General features: G+C 42.9%; 3 protein-coding genes across 7 annotated transcripts; 1 reads left to right on the top strand and 2 right to left on the bottom strand.

The window, feature by feature from the left end:
* Positions 1-1,333: 1,333 nt before the first annotated feature.
* Positions 1,334-11,227, bottom strand: LOC108142506. Of its 5 annotated transcripts, XM_017266415.2 has the most exons (18): positions 11,031-11,227; positions 10,265-10,811; positions 10,020-10,214; positions 9,616-9,861; positions 9,086-9,562; positions 8,468-9,022; positions 8,087-8,329; positions 7,555-8,025; positions 6,327-7,496; positions 5,808-6,272; positions 5,484-5,750; positions 3,645-4,271; positions 3,188-3,579; positions 2,838-2,993; positions 1,991-2,777; positions 1,832-1,924; positions 1,645-1,728; positions 1,334-1,581 (listed from the first exon to the last, which is right to left on the bottom strand). In XM_017266415.2, the coding sequence occupies exons 1-18, from the start codon at positions 11,076-11,078 to the stop codon at positions 1,445-1,447; spliced, it is 6,960 nt and encodes a 2,319-aa protein (XP_017121904.1). In that variant the 5' UTR covers positions 11,079-11,227; the 3' UTR covers positions 1,334-1,444. The 5 variants fall into 5 exon arrangements, with proteins under 5 accessions (XP_017121904.1, XP_017121901.1, XP_017121903.1 ...); XM_017266412.2 differs by having other exon boundaries at positions 3,645-5,750; XM_017266414.2 differs by lacking the exons at positions 9,086-9,562; positions 9,616-9,861; positions 10,020-10,214 and having other exon boundaries at positions 3,645-5,750; positions 11,031-11,226.
* A 160-nt stretch (positions 11,228-11,387) lies between these two features.
* On the bottom strand, positions 11,388-12,786 carry LOC108142508 (cytochrome c oxidase assembly protein COX18, mitochondrial). Its single transcript, XM_017266419.2, has 2 exons — positions 12,206-12,786; positions 11,388-12,151 (listed from the first exon to the last, which is right to left on the bottom strand). The coding sequence occupies exons 1-2, from the start codon at positions 12,668-12,670 to the stop codon at positions 11,561-11,563; spliced, it is 1,056 nt and encodes a 351-aa protein (XP_017121908.1). The 5' UTR covers positions 12,671-12,786; the 3' UTR covers positions 11,388-11,560.
* A 621-nt stretch (positions 12,787-13,407) lies between these two features.
* Positions 13,408-17,848, top strand: LOC108142692 (F-box only protein 33). Its single transcript, XM_017266701.2, has 5 exons — positions 13,408-13,594; positions 14,236-14,391; positions 14,456-14,560; positions 14,618-15,434; positions 15,496-17,848. The coding sequence occupies exons 1-5, from the start codon at positions 13,452-13,454 to the stop codon at positions 15,625-15,627; spliced, it is 1,353 nt and encodes a 450-aa protein (XP_017122190.1). The 5' UTR covers positions 13,408-13,451; the 3' UTR covers positions 15,628-17,848.
* Positions 17,849-21,632: the final 3,784 nt, after the last annotated feature.

Here is a 21,632-nt window from a genome sequence, read left to right as displayed (position 1 = left end):
TTGACCACACAGAAAAAAAATTTTAGTTCTATATATAATTTTCAGAATTTATTCATTTTTTTTTAAACAAGATTCTAGGCATATAAACCAAAAAGAAAGCAGTTTAAAATTAAAAAAATATATATTAAAAAAGGACAATTATTATTGTTGTCTTTTCAACTATCCATTCTAAATAAATGCTGCTGTTTTTCATAAATGGTCGACGTCAAGAGTTTCGGAAATTTTCTCAAAATGTCCCCAGAACTTTTTGTTTACTTGGTTTTAAGTTGTTTACTTTAAGTCCGAGCGAATACCATTTTTAATTTTCATGTGATAAAAAAATGAAACTGTAAAAACTAATTTTTGGCTATTAAATCAAAAATTGTATTTTAAATATTTAAAAAATTTAACAATAAAATATTTGAAATGATGAGGAAAATATGGGACTTTAAATGGGTCCTATTTGTTTGATATGCATTATACGTATTTATTGTAGATTTAATATTGTACAAGCTTTAAATAAATTTGTGGGTTCAATTAAAAACAAAAAACTGCAAAAATGAAAATCAATTTTTTATTAAACATTTTGTTTGGAAAATTTGAAATACAACTTACACGAGCATATAAAAAGATATTTGAAACTAAAATATCATAATTTTTCAAGTATTTAATTGTTGTTTGTTAACTTAAGAAGGGTGTTTTTGTAAACCAATTTTAGCAATTGATTAGTTCTTTCGTATTATAATTTCCAATTTTTCTCAGTGTACGCTGGCAAATTGTTGTATTAATTAAGTTAATTGTAGCGCTTTCCATGCCGGTCATCCAATCGCGCGTGCAACGCCCGCACAATGCGATCTGTGCGAGTAAACAGCTCCGACCCCTTCCCCAATCCGCCGGGTGCTCCCCTTTGACCGCTCTGGTGTCTGGTGTCAATTGAGTGCGTGTTCCGCTCCTACGGACGGACCGTCGTTGACGGTTGACCCAAAAAGTGGAACGGAGCAGCCAGGAGGAAAACTCGGTGAGAACCGAGTGAATCCAGTAAAGCACTCTGAATGGGGGATGAGTCAAACAACCCATGCAGACTTGTGAATTAAATCATTGTCGTCGATGTATGTAGTTTGTTGTGAGTATGTTTTTGTATCTCCGACTAAAGCTTCATTGTTGTTGTGCATTTTATTAGCATTGATTATGGATTTAATTCATTTTTCTGTGTGAGTAAACAAATGAAGAGTACTGGTTTGCAGTCGCTAATGGGTAGATGTAAATTCACACAGCTAAATAAATTATGTTAAGATTTCAAATATTTAATCGTAGGTAAACATTTAAATGTTTATAACATCGAAACTTCTCTATATTGAAACATTTTCTAAATGATCTGCTTTATTAGTAAGCTCACTACAAAATTCTTAAGAAATAATAGTCATGTAACAAGGTAGATATTAAAGGGCTTGGAAAATGTTTGTCCTTAAAAGCGTAGCAAGCTCTCATTAATTTTCTCGTAGATCCAATCGATGTAGTGATTGACACGGACATAGACACCCGGCCTGTTCTTATAGCCGCAATGCTGACCCCACGAAATAAGGCCATACAATGTCTCGCCATCTAGAAAATATAAATTGAAACAAATATAGTTTTTGTCTCCGAACAAATAAATGCTATTCATACCGTCGTCGGAACAAACAAGTGGACCGCCTGAGTCACCTTCGCAGGCATCCACACTCTCATCCATGGAGCCAGCACAGAACATTCCTGAAATAAAGTAGAGTTTAGGGGTTATTTCCTGCACAAACTAGATTTACGAATACAATAGGACTATTGAACTGTTGATTGATCATATTAGCTTAGTACACACCTTCCGACATGGCCGATCCATACACATTTGATTGCTTGCAGACGTTATCAGCTAAAATGGGAAGCTCAGCGGATCCCAAGACTTGCGCAGGAGCTAAAGAATAATATAATATAGCAATATATAGAATTTGAATGAATTACCAAGAAGTAAGCCACTTACTAGACACTCCCGCTTTAATGGAACCCCAGCCGGAAATGGTGCATTTACGATTCTCAACGAGCTCTGCCTTTTTGTCAGGCAAACAAATGGGCTGGACGTAGTCACTAAACTTCAGAGGACTCTTCAACACAACCAGGGCTATATCGTTATTCATATGGGTTCCCTTGCGGAAGTCCTCGTGCGTGTACCAGTTCTCTATGAACGTATCCACCTCGGAGTTCTCGGCTATATTCGCATAGTGATCTCCGACGCGAACGAAGTAAGCTCCCTTTGGACTTCCATACAGACAGTGAGCAGCGGTGAGAAGATGGCGCTTGGAAATCACCACCGCGCCACACCAATGACTGGAGATGCCAGCACGTCCTCTGATTCTTATGGTGGCCTGCCAGGGATGACGACCCCGCTGGGCCACTTTTCCCCTGACCACGCGCTCCTCTCGATGCGCATACTCATCCGTGAGGTCGTCCTTGAAGATTCCACAACGACGTGGAGTATGCAGGGCTTTGCTAGATCGTTCCCACAGGCCAATCTGTGAGTAGCTTCTCGCAGGTGAGGAGCTATCCTGCCCAAGTTGCCTTCCACCTTTGAGTTGGCTTTGGGACAACTTCTCATTGCGAGGTGGCGGTCCAGCGCTGCAATGCAGTGCCACATCCTCTGTGTGGTTACAATTGTGGTCACCCCAGTTCCAGTGGCTGCACTTGTCGAGGCTGGTTTCGTTGCCGAAGCACATCACCTGGTCAAGCCAAATGGGTCCATTGCCAATCCCAAAGATGTTCTTCTCGATTTTCTGGGGTTTAAAAAAAAATACTATGATTAAATATTCTGCAGATAAGTGATTTTTTAATACCGCTGGCCCGTAGAAACCCATGGAATTGCAAGCCACTTGAGCGGACTTCTGGTTGAAATCATCATCGCATACACTGCCCCAAGCGCCATGGTATTTCACCTCCAGGCGGCCTTCGTTGGAATTGCGTCCTCCTTCCAAACGGTACTGAATGGGAGCCTAACGAAAAACGTTTGAAAATCAATTTTTAAAAATCCAAAAACAACTTAGGGAATAATAATTAATGTCTCAAATGACTTTGACAAATGAAAGACAATCACTATAATTGTAGTGGGAATCTATGCACAACGAAAAAAGCGAAATTCTCCGTTCCCCATATTCCCAAGAAATATGAAATATTTTAATTAACCCACCTGACAGACGGCAGCGCATTCGTCTGACTTATCCGCACAGTCTTCAGTATTGTCGCACACAAAGGCGGGTGGGATGCACTCCTTGGAGGTGTGGCATAGCCAGTAGTTATTAGGGCACTTCATCACCGGAACTTTGCAGATGACGCCAGCCACCTCATCAACTCCGCAGTTGTGGATGCCCCACCCCTTGAAGGGGCATTCGCTCAGCTTTGTTTCGTTGCCATGACATTCGAGCTCATCCATCAGATAATTGAAGTCCTGGTCGGGGGGAGCATAAATAGAGCTTCCACGGACCGCTTGAGCACCCATTTTAAAGCCCAGTTCTCGGCACACAACATCGGCATCCTTGAGGCCGAACTTGTCATCGCACACATAGCCCCATTGCCCATTAGCTGGAGGTGGATCAAGATATGGGATTAAGAATAGTTACGAATTAATATTTTCAAGACCCACTCACCCTTTACTTCAATGCGGCCCATGTGAGGGCTTTCGCCTCCTGTCAAACGCACCTCGTAGTCCAATGGCGGGCAGTTGGCCTCGTCCCTGCCGTTATCGCAGTTTTTCTGGCCATTGCAGACCTGCTCCTTCTTCAGGCATTTGCCATCACCGCAATCGAAGTCGCATTGACTGTCGAAATTCGAACGGACACTTAGTTTGGGAGTCACTTCCTCAGCATTGGGATTGACCAGTAGCTCCCAGTCATCTTCTTGTTCCGCCTGCTGGTCGGTTTCATCCTTTTGTGGGAATGGATTGGGCAGTTCCGGATGACGACGATGGAAGTCGGCACTATGCTCGTGGTGTTTGTGTTCATGGGGTTGGCGGTGGTTTTGGTGGTGATGGTGGTGTTGGTGTTGGTGGTTATGAGGAGAGGGATTGGGATGGTGCTCGGAGAACGGATCGGGCAAATTTGGATGACGCTGGTGGTAGTCACGACTGTGTCCAGACGCAAGCCAATTGTTTTTCATTGTGGTTGTGGTTGGGTTCGAGTCGAATTCCGCTTTGCGGGTACTCCGTTGAAAGTCTGTCGAGGCGTACGTTGTACTAGGATTTAGGGTCTGCTCGGTTCGGGACGTCTCCCCGGCATCTGGAAAAACATAGTCGTCGTCAACGGCGTCCAGGCTTTCCTGTTCACCCGCCTTAATAAGTTCGGCGTCAGAGTCGAGGTCTATTCTAGAAGTCGTCGAAGTTGTTGTTGTTTTTGTTTTTGGTGTGGTTGGAGGTTTACTAATCACAGATACTATGGCTGACTCAGCCTGCTTGGTTAGTTTCTCTTGGGCATTGCCACTATGATTGAAATAGGGACGCAGCATAAGTTTAAGAGCCTCTTTGATGGCCGTTTGGGAGTTGGGATCAGAGCCTTGGCTCAAGCTTGGAATCTGAGACTGCGGGCTATAGAACTTGTGATCAAAAGGTGGTGGCACCAAACCCCGTCTCACTGTTGTGGTTGTGAAATCATCACCATCATCATAGAAGGTCTCATCCGATTCAGGATTAAAGGGATCGGGATCCTGTGCTGGCGTCGTACTCGTCACCGAGACCTTTGACCAGGATGCATTTCGAGAGTGGGCAATTCCCGAGTACGAGGGACTATAATGTGGTTGATTGGGAGTCTGGTGTGAGGTTGCATTGGCCACAGGTGGGTAAATAGGAAATGTGTGCAGTCGGTTAGCCAATTGCGGTGTTGGAGCCTTAGAAGGAAAAGGATGGGGTGTAGAAGTGGGTTGGGTGTCAACCGGGAAATCTGGTTTGGGGGGTAATAGACCACCATAAAGATTGGATTCATTACTCAAAGGCGGCCCGTAGTTGGGGTTATGTCTTGGCGGAGTATTGGGCTTGAGCTGGTCCGGAAAACCGTTGGACTCCAAATCAACAGGTTGCTGTCTACCAATTGGTTTCGAACCACTGGGCAGCTGATCTGGATAGAAGCGAGGCGGTGATCCCGGAAGGGGCTGAAGTCCGGTGTACGGATCTTGCGGGGTTTGTTGGTCATCATAGTCCAAGTCAATGGGTTTCTGTCCGAGCAGAGGTGTTTGCGGTTGGGGTTCTCTTGCACCAGGAGTATGGGGTGTATAGTCTAGATTTAATGGTTGCTGGCCACCCAAAGGAGCAAGTGGTGGCATTGGTTTCCATCCATTGCCCGGTGAACCGTAATCGATTCTGCGACTAAAGTTTTGGCGCGATGGCACTGGTCTTTCATGCTCTGGCTGCTGTTCCGCAACAGGTTGGGCATAGTAGACCTTGCCCGTGTTGCTGGGTGCCATCGGGGCCAATGGAGTCTTATAGGTATGATAATTACGGTTAGGCTGTAGCGATCCCTCTACATATAGAGTATTCTGGGAGGGCTCACGCTGGACGTAGGATGTTTCCTGGCCGCTCCAGCCCGGGTTGTGTGCGTGCTGATGATGATGAGGGTTCTGCTCCAGTCCAGCGCCTGATGGTCGCTGCATGTTCATGTCCGACCAACGGTCTCCCATCACCCGCGTTGTGGTCGTAGTTGTAGTTGTGTATCGGTTGCCGAACTGATCGCGACCAGAAGTCTCATAAGATTTGGACTGACGATTGTCTGAAAGCAGAGAGAGAAATCTTAAAAAGAGCGAGACTTTTACCAGGGGTTAGTAACCATTAGAGGGAGCTATCCAACCGGAAGTGACCCCCCGAACAATATAGTCGGTGCGATCGTGGCTGGGTAGTTTCGTATCCAGCACGCACACTCTACGGGAAACGCTGAAAATCTTCTGGCTCGGACAGTCGTACATCTCGGCCTGGCCTGGTCCACATCGCAGGTATTTGCTGGGCACGCTTGGGTGCGGTAGGGTTCCGGTGATCCCCGCGGGACAGGCGGGAACGGCGCCCTCAATCTTCATCCGCTGCGTCCACTCAAAAATGATGTGGAGCTCACTGAGTGTGTACAGACGATCCTCACGCAGTACTTGATCCATGGGCTTGCAAAATCCCAGGGAGACACTGTAGTGCTGTTCATTTGGACAACTCAGAAGTTCCATTCCATTGGGACCGCAGCTCAAGTACTTCGAACAGTCGAAAGGATAGACAAAGAAGCCTACGTAATTTCTAGGACAGGCCAAAGCTGCAAGGGAGAAGTCAGGATAAAAGGACCTGCTTAGCTGAGTTTTTCACTCACGATTATCTTGGTCGGCTTGCTTCTTTTCAAACGGAACACGGTCAGTTATGGCAACATGCTGCCCAGGCAGGCAGTAGCCTTGGGAAACACTGAAGATATCGAGAGGCTGGCACTGCCTAGCCAACGTGTGTCCATCGATGCAGGTCAAATAGCCGGTAGCGTCGAATGGATTCGGAAACAGGCCACTTACCTGTTCTGGGCACATCAGGGGACAAGGTGGAGCAGAAGGCTCTACTCCCCCAGGATAGTATGTTATATCAGTAGATTGGGTTTGCGATAAGTAACCGTCATTCGACTGAAAAGGAGGCTGGTTACCTCCTGTAGTTTGATGGGATGACTGATAACCTCCATTTGCTTGATAAGGTGGCTGGTAACCCCCATTCGCTTGGATAGGCGTCTGGTAACCTCCATTAGCTACAGAAGGTGGATGGTAACCTCCACTCGCTTGAGAAGAATGCTGGTAACCTTCATTATTTGAAGAAGATGGCTGGTAACCTCCTTTAGTTTCATATGGTGGCTGGTAGCCTCCATTTGGTTGAGCAGGTGGCTGGTAGCCTCCATTCGCTTGAGAAGGTGGCTGGTAACCTCCGTTAGTTAATGAAGATGGCTGGTAAGCTCCAGTAGCTTGGAAGGGCGGCTGGTAAGCACCAATTGCTGGAGAAGTTGGCTGGTAAATCCCATTAGTCGGATAAGGTGGCTGGTAACTTCCATTCGCTTGAGAAGGTGGCTGGTAAGCTCCATTAGACGGATAAGATGGCTGGTAACCTCCTTTAGTTGGATAGCCTCCATTCGCTCGAGCTGGTGGCTGGTAACCTTCATTCGAATTGTAAGGAGTCTGATACTTTCCAGTTGATGGAGAAGACGGCTGATAGCTTTCGTCATGCGAGTGTCCTGTCTCCTGCTCCGGCTGCTCCTCTTCCTCATCCGCCTCCTTGCTCAACTCATGCTGCGTGTCTTCAAAATACTCCACACGATCGTAAGCTTCCGTTACTTCATCTCTGTCTACACACTCTTGGCGCGATATGCTGAATACCTCGCCTAGCTTACAGCTCTCTATGGAGATTTGTTGATTCCAGCATTTCAGATACTTGGTGCAATCAAAAGGATGAAGATAGTAGCCCTGGGCTTGCGGAGGACAAGTCAACGCTGAGAAGTCGCGAATAAGGTCAGCTGCGAATGGAAAGGATCACCTAGTATTCACTTAATCGGTTCGTAACAAAGATCTTACTCGAGAACTGTACACTGATATAGCCATAATCCAAATAGTCATGGGCGGAGAGAAGGTGATGGCCCACACACTTGCGTTGGGACAAACTGTAGACAGCTGTTGGGGGACAACTCTCAATCTGCAAATGTCCATTCTGACATTTCACAAAGTGTCCAGAATGGAAGGGATAGGGGTAGTTTGTCCGGAGAGTGTCTGGGCAATCTCTAAGAGGAGATTGACGGGTCTTAACATCCTGACTGGTATACGTTGTCGTGGTCTGAACCTGCAACTCTTCCCAGAACTTCACACGGTCATCCTTAGTCACCTGACGACTTGGACGACAAGCTCGCTGTGACAAACTAAAGGCCGTTTGCGGTCCACAGCTTAAAATGGACATCTTGCCACCACTGGAACAACGCACATATTTGCCAGCATCATATGGATACAGATGAAGACCGTCAGTGCCATCAGGGCAAGCGGAGAGCATCATTGCTGATAGATGAAGGCGTGATGAATTATACGATCAGTAAAGCGACCCAATAAAAAAACTTACATTGCTCAATGCTAATCACAGAGACTACATAGCTCACATAGTCGCTGTAGACCAACTGGGCCTTAACCTGGCAGTTACCCCTCGATATGCTGAACACATAACCGGGCGGACAGCTTTGTACCGAAAGTTTAGCTAACTGACAAAGTAGAAACTTTGTTTGATCGAAGGGGTGAACAAATTTGCCCTCCACTCCAAAAGGACACAAAAGATCTGACAAGTGCTCAGCAGGTGGGGTGGAAGGACCTATAAAAGGGGTTTAGGTGTTATATTTTAACCTTGAAAGTCAAGCTGAGAATGATTGCATAATGGAGAACCAAAACCCAGATGAAAAAGCAGGTGAATAAAGCAAAAAAGGAAGGAAAATCCGTGATTCCAACTTACTGGCTGACTGCGATGGTGGGTAGGTATCCGCTGGTTTTGTTGGGTAGCCAGGTCCATGGTTTGTCTCGGTAGCTTTGTTCAAACCGTGTGAAGAACTTCTGCCACTGCAGTCCACATTATGAGCAAAATCGCAAATCTTATTGACAGTGCTGAAAGCAGTTCCCGGTCCGCAAACCTTTACGAAAGTTTCTCCATCTGCACATTCCAAAAACTTGGTGCAATCGAATGGATGGGCATGAATACCAGAAGATCCCGGTGGGCAGGTAATTTCACCACTCTTATCCAAACCTTTTTGGTGTCCTGGTTCATCTGTCTCATAGGTTGTGACTGTCGTCGTCTCGATCAAATATTCTACATGATCGCTGGGACCCTTGCATTGATCCTTTGGTACGCATTTCTGATTGGAAAAGCTGAATATTTCGCCCGGTATGCAACTCTCGATATAAGTCTGCTGATTCCAACACTTGATATACTTGGTGCAGTCAAAGGGATGCAGATAGTATCCCTGGACTTGAGGCGGACAAGTAAGAGTCGACCGGTCTACCAAAAATTCAGCTGTGAAAGAAAACGGATTGTCAAGTCAAGTCGATTCCAAAATAGGATTCTGGGAGAGCTTACTCGAAAACTCAGCACTGATGTAAGAGTAATCCAGATAGTCATGGGCAGAGAGAAGGTGACGAGCGACGCACTGTCTCTGAGATAGACTGTAGAGCAGTCCAGTTGGACAACAGACTATCTCTAATGCTCCATTCTGGCACTTTACATAGTGTCCAGCATGGAAGGGATAGGGGTAGTTTTGCTGGACATTGGATGGGCACGACCTAAGTTGTGACAACTGGCTCTGAGCGTGTCCCTGACTGTTGTGGTAGGAATACGTCGTCTGAACTTGAACTTCCTCCCAGAACTTAACCCGATCAGTGCTGTGAACTTGGCGACGAGGGAGACAAGTTCTTTGGGACACACTAAAGGCCATCTGGGGACCACAGCTTAGGATGGTCATCCGGCCACCAGCCAAGCACTGAACGTACTTTTCAGCATCGTAGGGATACAAGTACATGCCGTTGATGTTGCCAGGACAGGCAGTTAGGGACAATGCTATTAGAATATTGTGATGAATTCCAATAAAAAGTGAAATTCAATTTACTTACAATACTCATAGCTGATCTGGGAGACAATTAAAGTCACATAGTCGCTGAAGGCTAATTGTGTTTTCACCTGACAGTATCCCCTCGATATGCTGAACACAAATTTGGGCTGGCAGCTTTGCACAGCCACCTTACCATCTTTACAACTAAGGAACTTGGTCTGATCGAAGGGGTGAACAAACAGGCCAACTGCTCCCACTGGACACAGGAGATAGTTGACCTGAATTTCAGCAGAGGTGAAAGAGGAAGCTGTTCAAAAATATTTATATTATAGTAGGTTACAACATGGCAAAGAAGCAAGCAAAGCATGAAACGCATTATATGTGAAAATACTCCAAATGTATAAGCAGATGAACCAAGCAAAAGCAAGCCGTAAGGATAAGGGAAAGAAATGAGATCACACTTACAGGAGGACTGAAAGGAGCCAGAATGAACACATACCAGAGTGGAGCCATCGAAGATCATTCCCTGTGGACACTGCTCCACTTGAGTCTTAACACCTATACCGCATCGCAGATATTTGTGCAGGTCGTGGGGATGCGGACGAAGGCCACGTGTACCGGGTGGACAACCAAGGTCCTCCGAGGATACCTCAGAGTAGCCTGATCCGTGTGTTAGTTAGGGCTTATAAACATGAATAACTCATACGTACCGTGGCTCAGAGATCCTGCTCCTCCAGTTCCACAGTTGGCGACATCCTTGTGCACACAAACAAGCGTTAATGGGCTAAAGGCAGTTCCTGGTGAGCAGTCCATTATGAATGCCTGGCCATTGGCGCAGTTGAGGAACTTGGTGCAATCCGTCGGATGCGGGTGCAATCCATTCACTCCGGCTGGACATTTTGGTTTACTGTCAAATTGCGTTAGTCGTCCCAAACGAGTGGTTTCCGATTCCGGTGTTGGGCAAGCCACATTGTTGGGATGATCACACTCCAGGCTCTTGGCATTAAACAGTGTTCCGGGTGAACAGGTCTGGATGGTGGGACTGCCTTGGAAGCAGTTCACATAGCGATGACAGTCGTGGGGATACGCCACTAGACCCGTAAAATGCGCCGGACAAGGCGAATCCCGATGGTAAATAGGTTGCTGTTGGTCGGTGCCGTAATTCGATTGCCCGTACTCTGCTGCTGATAACCGGACTTGTTCCAACTGCCCGCTTGGGTAGCCGCTGCCTGATCGATAAGCTATAACCCCGGGTCGCTGTCGAAAGCGCAATTATGAAATATTATTGAAGAACTGAAGTAATTAAGAGCAATATTTAGCTAATAGCTTGTAGTTATGTCCAATTTGCAAGAGAAATTTTAAAATTCCTATATCTTGAAAAAGGTATTTTATAATTAAAATCATAAAAAACGTTATGCTTTTTTAAGTAACTTGAAAAATGTAACCAAACTAAGCCCGAAAGACTTTTATACTAACATCAACAAGCAGGATCGTCAGCCAAAGGCCAAGGAGCCACTTGGCCATATTCAGATTTTGTTTCACAATAAAATAAATTAGTATTTTTTTTATATATTGCACCGATGCTGATAGCAACAATTATGTCTCCCGAAACGCGCTTCAAAATTTTTCGTTGTGATCCCGTCCGACTTCCAGGCTCGACTGACTCAGACCCAGATCGCATTTCAATTCAATTGGGCTCGGGATGAATCTCTATCTCTGCCGCAGCTGATAGATGCTCTCGGATGTCGCCGATCCAATTGAGTGGGCCACTATCTGAGCTAGTAATCTCAAGACCTTTCTCGCTGCCTTATCGTCTTGTTTTGTTTGCATTTCTTTCGGGTGTTTTCACTCGTTTATTTGTTTCAGGGAAATCGAGATGATGTTGCATTGTGATGATGAAGATGATTTACAGTGGCGCAGTTGCATTTAAGGGTTGTCTATATTTATACAAACCATAAAACAAACTCAACGTCTTACCTAAATTAGACTAGGCGATAATAACAAAATCATTTGGCTTCTGGCTTATCAGCCGGTGGCCTCTCTACGAGTCTGAGCCGCTGCTGTGTTTTTAGCCAGAGCAAATCGTACGGGTGGCTGAGTTCCGTTTGCGTCTTGGGAATTCCCACAGATCGTCGCACATCCGGCGAGAGGATGAGCAGATTCTGTGCAAGGCCAAAACTGCTGGACGCCACCCAGTAAACACATAAAGCTGAGGGCACGGTACAAGCGACTGGAATCATCACAACACTCAGGCCACGGAACAAATTGTTGAATATGCCCTGCAATCGGGTGGGAGGACGCGTTCTGGACATGGCTTGCACTTCGATGATGGCCAAATTGATGAGGCCTAAGGTTACGGGCAGGATATAGGAGTTGTCCACCACCGTGAGATTGGGTATCCAACCAAATCCGCCAATGGTCATTTCAGTAGCTACGATTTGGGCTTGAATGGCCATTGGATCCGGCAGCATGTAGACCAGATTGCGCAGCGCCACGGATTGAAAGATCCACAGTGGAATTTGACCCCACAGCACTACCATGGTCTTCATGGGATGACAGTTATCGCGGACTATCAGATTCTGCCACTGCTTTTTGATCTGGAATCATATTGAGATTAGGAGTGCATCGAAAATAATTTTCTTTAAACAGACCGAACGCCGGTAGACGATCTGCGTCTGCTTGTCGCTCCACTTGAACTTGTGCTTGGCCATGGCCGCCTCTTTTTTCAGCTCCTCCACTATGGCGGGCATCTCCAGCGCTATCCCCTCGATCCTGGCCGTGATTTTGTGTTGGTAAATGGTCAGTGGCAGGGTGACGACGCTCCGGAGCAGAAAAGTGGACAGCACGATGGATGCCCACCAGGGCAGGCCGCTGTAGTCGTGTATCTTGATGAGGACATCCTGCATGTAGGCCACTGGTGTGCTATTGGACAATGTCTGCCAGAAACCCACCAATCCACCGGCATTTGCCAGTTGGACACTTGCGGACGCCGCTTCTGTAGAGGCCAGCCGATGATTGTACGTGTTATTGGAAGTCGTGGTTCCCGTGTAAATGTAATTATACGCTCCAGCAAATGATTGCCTTCTGCAGGCTCGCAAAAGCAGCAATGCTGCCATATATAATTAATAAATAACAATAAATCAAGGTAAACAACAAAAAGGAAATTACAGAGAACGCTGTTATGTGTTACAGAACAGCTGATTGTTAACATAGCCTCCTAGCATCAGTGTGACCATAGTTTTCGAGCAAACATTTTAGGCACCATTAACCCTTAACTAACCCTTGCGACTCTCATTTATTTTTCTTCATTCTTATTTATTTGATTTGAAAGCTGTTTTCTTTTGAAAGCTGTTCTGTTAAAAATATAGATACTTTTTTTTTGTAAAACATAATCTCAAGCAGTAGGGCAACAGAGTTTTGTATTATTATTACTTATCCGTTGAAAATATTTCAAAACTGTTATATAAAAGAAAACTGAAATATATTTTAAAATTTTAGACAGTTGAATTTGTATGGGACTGCTGACGAACAGCTAACTCAATTTAGCAGTTCAGAGATTTAGTCGCTTAGGGAATTCTGAAAATTGTTGAAAGCTGTTGAAAAATGAAAGTATTTAGTGTTAGAAATAACAGGAATAAAGTAATAGTAATACAAAAGTACATTACCCAGTACAGAAAAGTCAGCATTTTTAATCATTTTTAAATTTGGAAATGGAAAAAAATTCAGCTTAACAAAACCATATAGTGTTTTTTTTATTATAATTGCATTATTAGAGCTTGGTTTTTTTTCCATCTCGCTCCACGGTCACTCTAATTTGGCATTTTAAATCGTGCAGCATACTCGGCTGCACTTGCAACTTTTCATTGTTTGAAACGCAATTAATATTTAATTCGAGTAATGAATTTTAGCCAACGCCAACCAGAATGGCACACAATACCAGCAGTGGCACTAAATCACATCTTCGACTACCTGGATCCTCCCGATCGAAAATCGGCAGCGAGTGTTTGTTATTCCTGGAGACTTTCATTTTTTCAAAAACGGTAAGTTCGTGCCCTCCGTGTGTGTGTATGTGACTGAAATGTTTAAATTCGGAGATTGTTGGGTATATTTCCTTTGTTATTTACCCATATACTATAGCCGTGGGTTAATGAAGCACAGAAAAACATCTGTGCAAGTATAAGCAATCAAAGAACGACCCCATAATAAATGAATGTTTTCGACGCATTTGGCAGCGTTTCAATGTGTGGGGCAAACGCCTCGGTCCGTTTGTTTATGTTAGTGTTGAAAAAAGGGGAAAGTCCAAGATAAGAGGAATTCCCCGTGCCAATAAGTGCAATTAATTAAACTAATTGATCCGATCAGCTATAAGCTGTATAAATCGATCGTCGCGATTGCAAAATGGCATTGAATTTTATATAATATTTTAATTACATATACTGAAAGCCATAAGTATTTATTTCATTTATTTTTGCTTAATTTTAATTTATTATAATTTTTAATTTTTTGTTTAATTATTTATTACTAATGTCCAAAATTTATAATAACAAAAACACACTTCTAATATAGTTTTTGGTTGAAATTTATTTATTTTACTTGATTAAGTTTACTAAAAACTTCTAAATCAATATTAAAACTATGTTTTGCTAAAATGGCAGTAAATAATTTTTTTTTAACCCCACAGCTACTTTAGAAACTTTCGCTTTCAATTGGATGTAGGCATCGATGATCAATTGGCCTTCTTCTATCGCTCCATGGCCCATTTGGCCAGGGAACTGATTATCGTCTTCGACTTTCAAAATGCATTTCACATCCAGAAAATGCGACGACTTCTGCACAAGTGAGTTTCTTAAGAAGGTATAATAAAAAACGTCCCAAACTAATATATCTTATTCTACCTGCAGAGTGGCACGCTGTGATAACATCCAGAAATTGCGTTTCCAAACTCACAATGTGGGCCTCGTTGCCATCGGCAGTATGCACAGCGAGCACTCGGTGGCCATTGAACAGTATGTACTTCCCCGGACTTATTATACCCACAGTAAATAACCCAAAACCCTTCACAGATGCTTCGTGGAGCCACTGAAGCTGTTCCTCAACCGCAAACGTCAGTCCTGCCAGCTGCTGGACCTTGGGGCTATTGAGGCACTTTCATACTATGGCCACGACTTCCTAAAGGCCATTGTCAAGCCCCAGGAGTTGCTGCAATTGACGCTGGCCAGCATCAAGTATGATCCTAGTCACTATCCCATCCTCACGCTGGACGCAACGCTGCTTCAGAAGTGCGCAGCCCTGCAAGTGCTATCCCTCGACTACGATTCCCTATCCGACGAACTGTTGCACACCATTCAGGTGCTACCGCTGCGAAAGCTACTCATCGCGGTGCACGGTCTGGACAGCGAGGAGCATCCCGATGTGTCGGAGGCAGCCTGGGCCAATTTCTCTGACCATTTTTCTAGCATTGAGCTGGTGCTGACCCTGGTGTATGCCTACGAAGCCATCGAGCTGCTGCAACATCGCGTCCTGCGTAGAAACATGCCCGTGACCCATGTGCGACTGCTCTTCTGCGAGCAGATGAACGCCGAGGCCCTAGATTGGATGTCGGTGCATCACAGCGAAACGCTGCGCAGCATCCACTACGTGGACTCGGCGTACAAGCATTCCAACTGCATGGACTACGCTCGCCACGGCTTCCTGCGCCAGGACCCATTTGTAATGATGGCCTGGCGCTGCAAGCACCTGGAGGAGATCGTCGTGCACGGGTACTTGATGGATCCGCACAACCTCGTGGGCATTGCGCGGCTTCGTGGTCGTCAACTGAAGCGTTTGGAGGTCTCCATGATCGACTGGTCCAGCGCTGCCCCGCTAAATTCCTTCAATGAGGTGAGTTTTGGCTCTTCTTTCGGGGCTTCCGAATGACTGTCGTGTTTTGATTCTATCACAGGAAATAAGCACCTTGCTGGGACAACAATGGTCGCCAATCAGCCCCGACAAGATGCCGCCATCGCTGGCTTTTGACTACGAGGTACGCGATCAGTTTGTGTACGAAATGTTGCGCCAGGATCTCAGCCAGTAAGTGGTCGAAGTAGGGACTCACTCAAAAATAACCAAAAATTGAAGCAAAGTCATCAAGTGAACGAAAGAAAAGCAAACATGACACGTGATCAACTCGAGCGCATAGAAATTAATTTAAAAATTGCAAAACCTAATTATGTAGCTAAAACTAAACCCAAAAGAGATATGTAAGCCTAAAGAAAATTCAACCGTTATACTAAGTTATCAAAATTTGTATATGTAAACCAAACCTTTTGATTGGCAAGCATTTTATATACGTTAAATTTCCTAAGTTTTTAGTCTTTGTAATTAAAATCGCTATTAGCCCTTGTTTGTTAGACTAAAAGCGAAGATGAACAGCAACAGGAATGTAAGAAGCAAAGCAAAAGACTTGAGCACTTCACAAATTTATATAATTATGTAACGGGTCGAAATGAGTTTGTTGAAACCTGCTAGCGAAACATCATTTTATAAGCAACAACAACTGTGATTCAAACAAAATGCAAAGCGAGTGCAGAAGCAAATCTAAATGCAAGCCAGTGTGAGCAATTGCGACACCAACTCTCATACAAAACAAAAACGACAACAACAAATTGTTAAGCGAATTGTCTAGTTAGCTAAGTTTAAAAGTAACAAAAGAAAAGTGTTGAAAAATGTTTGTAAAACCAAAACTACGACCAATGTCAAATTGTTTGCTCAAAACTCAATTGGCACAAATTGTTAACCTTTGTAGTAGTGTGAATAAGTACGGAATCCGGCGCTCAATTGTGATAAACCAACAAACAACATCAAAAGCAAATGTAACAACAACGAGAGCTCGATCCTCGTTCGCTAAGCGCCGCCATTTGTGTAGTTTAAAGTGATATAACCGGCAACAGCTAAGAAAATTGTAAGCAAATACAAAACACCACACAGATATATATGTATTGTAATAGCCAAAAGGAGCTAAGTTTGCTGTCACGTGTGGTACATGCGTTGTGGCCAGAGAAACGGGCCAGAAAGCCAGGCAATTGTAAGACCCAAAACCAACTTTTAAGTATTTCGTAGCACAGGCATTAATTTATACAACTATGTACTATATTTAACCTATGTTTGCACAAAACCGGCAGCGTGTTGTCACTCCCCGCGTCTCATCCTCCCTAGAGTTGTTTGCCGACCAACAAGTACAACCGCAACAATGACAACATCAACAACAACAATGGTACCTGAAGATCATGATGAGCATTTAGAGAACACCGGAACAACAACCACAAAGTACTTGCTCAAATCTAACAATCTAAACAAACACAAAATCTATTGAAACAGAAGACTGAACGATAAGGAAAATCGCGACGAGGGTGTTGGCTTCGTTGTCAGAGCAACTCGGAGGATGGCACAGGGTTTTAGGACAAGCAGCCGCAAACAGAATGCGATCTCAAAGACAACTCTTACAACTATCCAATCGACCATTTATACTTGTATGTATCTATATGTAACCAATGCATGTAATAATTTTTGTTATGAACCGCAATAGCGAATATTAATTTGTAAAACAAGTGCAAATCATGTGTAAAGCGAAGCAATCTAAGAATGTCAAGCAGCTATAGAGCAACTGTAACACGGCCACAGAAAACAAAATCAGAAACAGTGTCGGGGTCTGCAAGAGATTCGAAATCCGCGACCTCAAAAATGTAATCAGACCTGTTTTTATGTGGCTGTGCATTTAATTTAAGTCTAGTACGTACCAACACAACAAACAACACCAACAACAAATGTGATAAAAGTGTCATGCTGCTTCCAAGAATAACAGCCTGTGCAAATGCCACCCAAAAAGTGCACGATCGAAGCAATAAGAACAGTAGTAAGCATTGGAAACGCAGGGCCTGATAAATGGGAGATATTCTGCATATGAGCTCTATTTCATAGTCATTCGACACCTGAGTTTAAGTCTTAAAGTCTTAATTTTTTTCTTATAAAACCGACATGTATTTTTCACTCCTGAAAAAAATCATCAATACATAAAAAATCATAAAAATAAAGTGTCGTTTAGCTAAGGAATTGGGTTTATATTCAGCCTTTATCAATCATTAAAGAACGTTAATCAATGGATTCATTCAATTACAATCAACGTAAATGAAAAAAAGTATTATGTTTTTCTGTTATACTAGAAGTCACTTCCAACGCTGCTGCATATGAGTAACGTTCTTTTTGTATACTTACTAAAAAAAAAATATATATTTTATATGCCATTTATTGTATTTAAATTCGAAGAGACCGAAACCAATTTTGTAAACCATTCCACAAACACAACAAACCAATGCGATTTATGCTAACGTATGTACTGATTCAGTAGCAACACTTGCAGAAAGGGAGACAACAACCAAGTTTAAGATAAGTGTTGATCGAGAACAACAACAAGAAGCCAGCGTGTTAATATATGTATGTAGAGTATAGCCCGATGTCGATATTCAGGGGAACAACAAGTGTGACATTGGCGAGGAGGGAAAGAAAACTAAAAACGATAAGATACAGCCGTGCATTAACAACAATGTTTATATATGTATATGCAAGTTATGCTTAAAAGTTAAAAGAGCAAAAGTGAAGAAAGCTGTGATATAACAAAATCCAACAAAAAGGCAAACAACAACCGACAACACACAAAGATAACACCGACACATTCAACTACAAACCGACAAGCCAATTCGAAACGTGTGCGACCAACAAAAGAATGTTAACAACCTTTCCAATACTAAAAACCAGAAGAAGGGCCATCGGAAATGGCCAATGGTAAGAATTAAAAGCGAATTGTAGAAGATCGAACCAGATCCAGTAATAGTTAGCTAGGCGGGATTACGAAGGATGAAGCGGGGAACCAAAGCTTTGAACCGAAGTGTTTAAGTATGCGGAATATATCATTTGTATTCCAATCAGGAAGAAAACTGAAGAGAGAAATCAAATGTTAAATTATATATCGATAAGTAACAAAACACACACATAAAAAATGCACATAGCTTTAACAATCTGAAAGCAAATATTTTATTTAAAGTCAATTTCCATTTGATTTGCCATATTTATGATTTGTGCAAGATTTTAAAGCTTAAATATAAAACAAAACAAAACAAAGGCCAACGACAGTTTGTGTGGCATATGCAATATCATTAAAATGTAAGACAACCAAGAAATATAAACCAATTAAAGTGTAGAAAAAAAATGCATTCAATTGAAAACCCAATAAAAACGTTTGAAACTTAAAAAAAAATTCTATTTTAAATCGTTTAGAAGAGGGCGTACATTTTTTATTGAACATAATCCTTGTCAGGCATTCAATGCTTTATTTTTGTTGCATACTTCTCGGACGGTGTTACACAATAGGCCAATGAAAGACCGAAGGGAGCCGATTAAAAGTACATAATTTAAAATAATAAAAACGTAATGTCAACAAAAACAGAGCACCCACACCAGCAAGGACTTCCGCTGAGCAACGCAAGCGCTCCAGGATGTCGGGAGCTTTTCTCAGTCCTTGAACTTTTGACCTTGTTTCTGTTCGGTTTTATCTCGCAGCCGCGGTTATGTAAGCAGCTGCACGTAGTGTTATGCAACCTGTCCACGGATTCTGGGCGCGTGCCACCGCAACACCAGCGAGTCAGTGACTCTCAATCTGCAGCGGACCCACCAAGCGATAAGGCCCAATTAAGTGGGCTTTGCAGAGGAGATAGCGCTGCTGAATGAATGACTGGACGGTACGATCGAGTTCATTATCTAGACTTATCTGGCCTACGACAGACAACCGGCAAAAGGCGTCAGCGGCCCTTTTTTTTCGCGAAATGTGATATATGGTTACGGCAACCATATAAAATGATCAACAGCGCACTGATTACGCAGTTGCAGTTGTGACTCCTCCAATGCCAGTAAAACTGTTCCCAAAAATTCTATTTTAAATGTTTCGTTTATTGATTGGGCCGTCTTTTGCTCAGGCTCAACTCGATTATTAAAACATAGCGGTGGCATAGCGTAAGCGTATGAGTACACGCAAATAATTATCCAAAGGCTACACCGAAAAAAATGACTACCTAATAAATATTTATATAATTTATTTACTCATCATTAAAGAAATAAATCTAAGTCTTATATGAAATGTATTATATGAAACAGACTAAAATATTAAATACATTTTTATATACATTTTTTATATACATTTTTTATTTAAACTAAGCTCAAGCTAAAATGTGACGGAAGAGATACAAAACATATGGTAACCAATTACTACTTTGCTGCTTAAAAACAACTTATTAAATCCTTTGCTTTTTAGCATAAAATAAATAAGAGCATGCCTAAATATTTAAATATCATATTTTCAGACATCTTCATTTCAAGAAGATTTTTTAAAAATCTATAAAATGATTTTAAATTTGGCTTAGGAACTTGGATCATACATCCATTTCCCACCTTAGGATATTATCTGCTGGTTTTTCTTCGGGTGTATAACCCGGGGTTGGGGGGGGAGCGAATCTCGCGAGAAAAGCTTCGTCGCAAGTGCAGCTAGGAAACATCGGCGTCGGCGCTCTCTTTGGGACTCTCTCATTCGGGGGCCGTCGTAGCTGTAGTCTCGTCGCTTTTGCCGCCAGTTGAGCAGTCGATTTTCGCACGGAGCACGACAGTCGAAAAAATTTGAAAGAAGCATTCAACACCAAGTCGAGAGAAAATAAATTTTATACCTTTACTCAAAATCAAACAACAAACACAGAATCGAAATTAGTGCTCGATATTTGACCAGCTGTGAAGCATTTAAACGAATCAAACCTTTTGATATACGAAAGAAAACGAAGGAGAACAGAACCCTCCGGAAACGACATTAACTTTTTCTATCCGTTTTATTATTACCCAACAGAGGCCCAAAAGGTGAGTGCACGCAGAAGAGGTCACGCTGCAGGGCCCAAGTTGTTTGTTATGTGTGGCATGCTGCAACAGTGAGTGTTCCTACCACCCACCCACCCATCATCATTCACATCCACCCACTCATTCGCTCGGTGTGACGTAACTGTCAGTGTGTGTGTACCATCTGAGATTGCTCATACGCCGCGTGTGCGAAAGAAAACAAACGCAGACGGGGCTCCGTTTGCGAATTTCGTTTGTTTTTGCACAAATCCGTGGGATAAACAAAGCTCAGGGGTTTGCAATCAGCGCAAAAAATACTCATAATTGATCGATGGCGGAACGGTCTAAATTTAGAACCCTTTCGACTATTGGGCGCCATCCGGTGCAAAAAAATACCCCTTTTCACAAATTGATCTGCAGTACACGGAAAACTATTTTTTACTTCTTTAAGGATTGCAAACAATTTAAAGATTGCAAACGAATTTATTTTATTATATTACGCTTACATTTTGCAATACCAAATATTTTCTTAAAATAAGGCAATAGCCTCAACTGTCGTTTTCGGTCTTGTTTCTTAAATTTTGTATTAAGGGCGTTAATTCAAGGCAATTATTCCTAAAATTAAGTAAATTTTTATCTAAAATCAATGAATTTTTTTTTTCTGGGCTAGGAAGTAATCGTTATCTTAGTATATTAATCCGATTTTATTTTAAAATCAATACCCTTAAACTTTAAAATTAAAACATAGGGAATATGGTAATATTTAACCTATGGTTGAAAAAAAATTAAAAATTATATAATTTTTTTAATTAAATATATAAAAGTTTTCTATTAAAAGTTCCATTTATGACCCCATTTTTTCCGTGTGCTGATCTCTGGCCGAATGCCCAGAAGTCTCGGCGTTCACGTGCCTCGGCGCTTGACGCTCTGCGAATTTGGCATTCTGCATTTTGCATTCTGCTCTACGGCAGTTCGCACATCCATGCGCGCTTTTTGTTTATAAATAAACCTTGAATAATGCCGGCATATTTGCACTGCTGTCTTTTCGCTGGTGGTTCGCCGACTGTCTTTTATCTCCATTTCTCGGCTCTTAATTGAGCTCTGACTCTCTGGAACTTACTTTCCTGATGAGCGAGGCGCTCGATTGAGTTTTTAGCATTGCCTCATGACGAC

Source organism: Drosophila elegans, unplaced genomic scaffold (assembly GCF_018152505.1).
Source record: "Drosophila elegans isolate 14027-0461.03 unplaced genomic scaffold, ASM1815250v1 contig_208, whole genome shotgun sequence".
In the NCBI taxonomy this organism is placed as follows: Eukaryota; Metazoa; Arthropoda; class Insecta; order Diptera; family Drosophilidae; genus Drosophila; species Drosophila elegans.
Note: the sequence above shows the minus strand (reverse complement) of the source record. Positions and strands in the feature narration are given on the sequence as shown.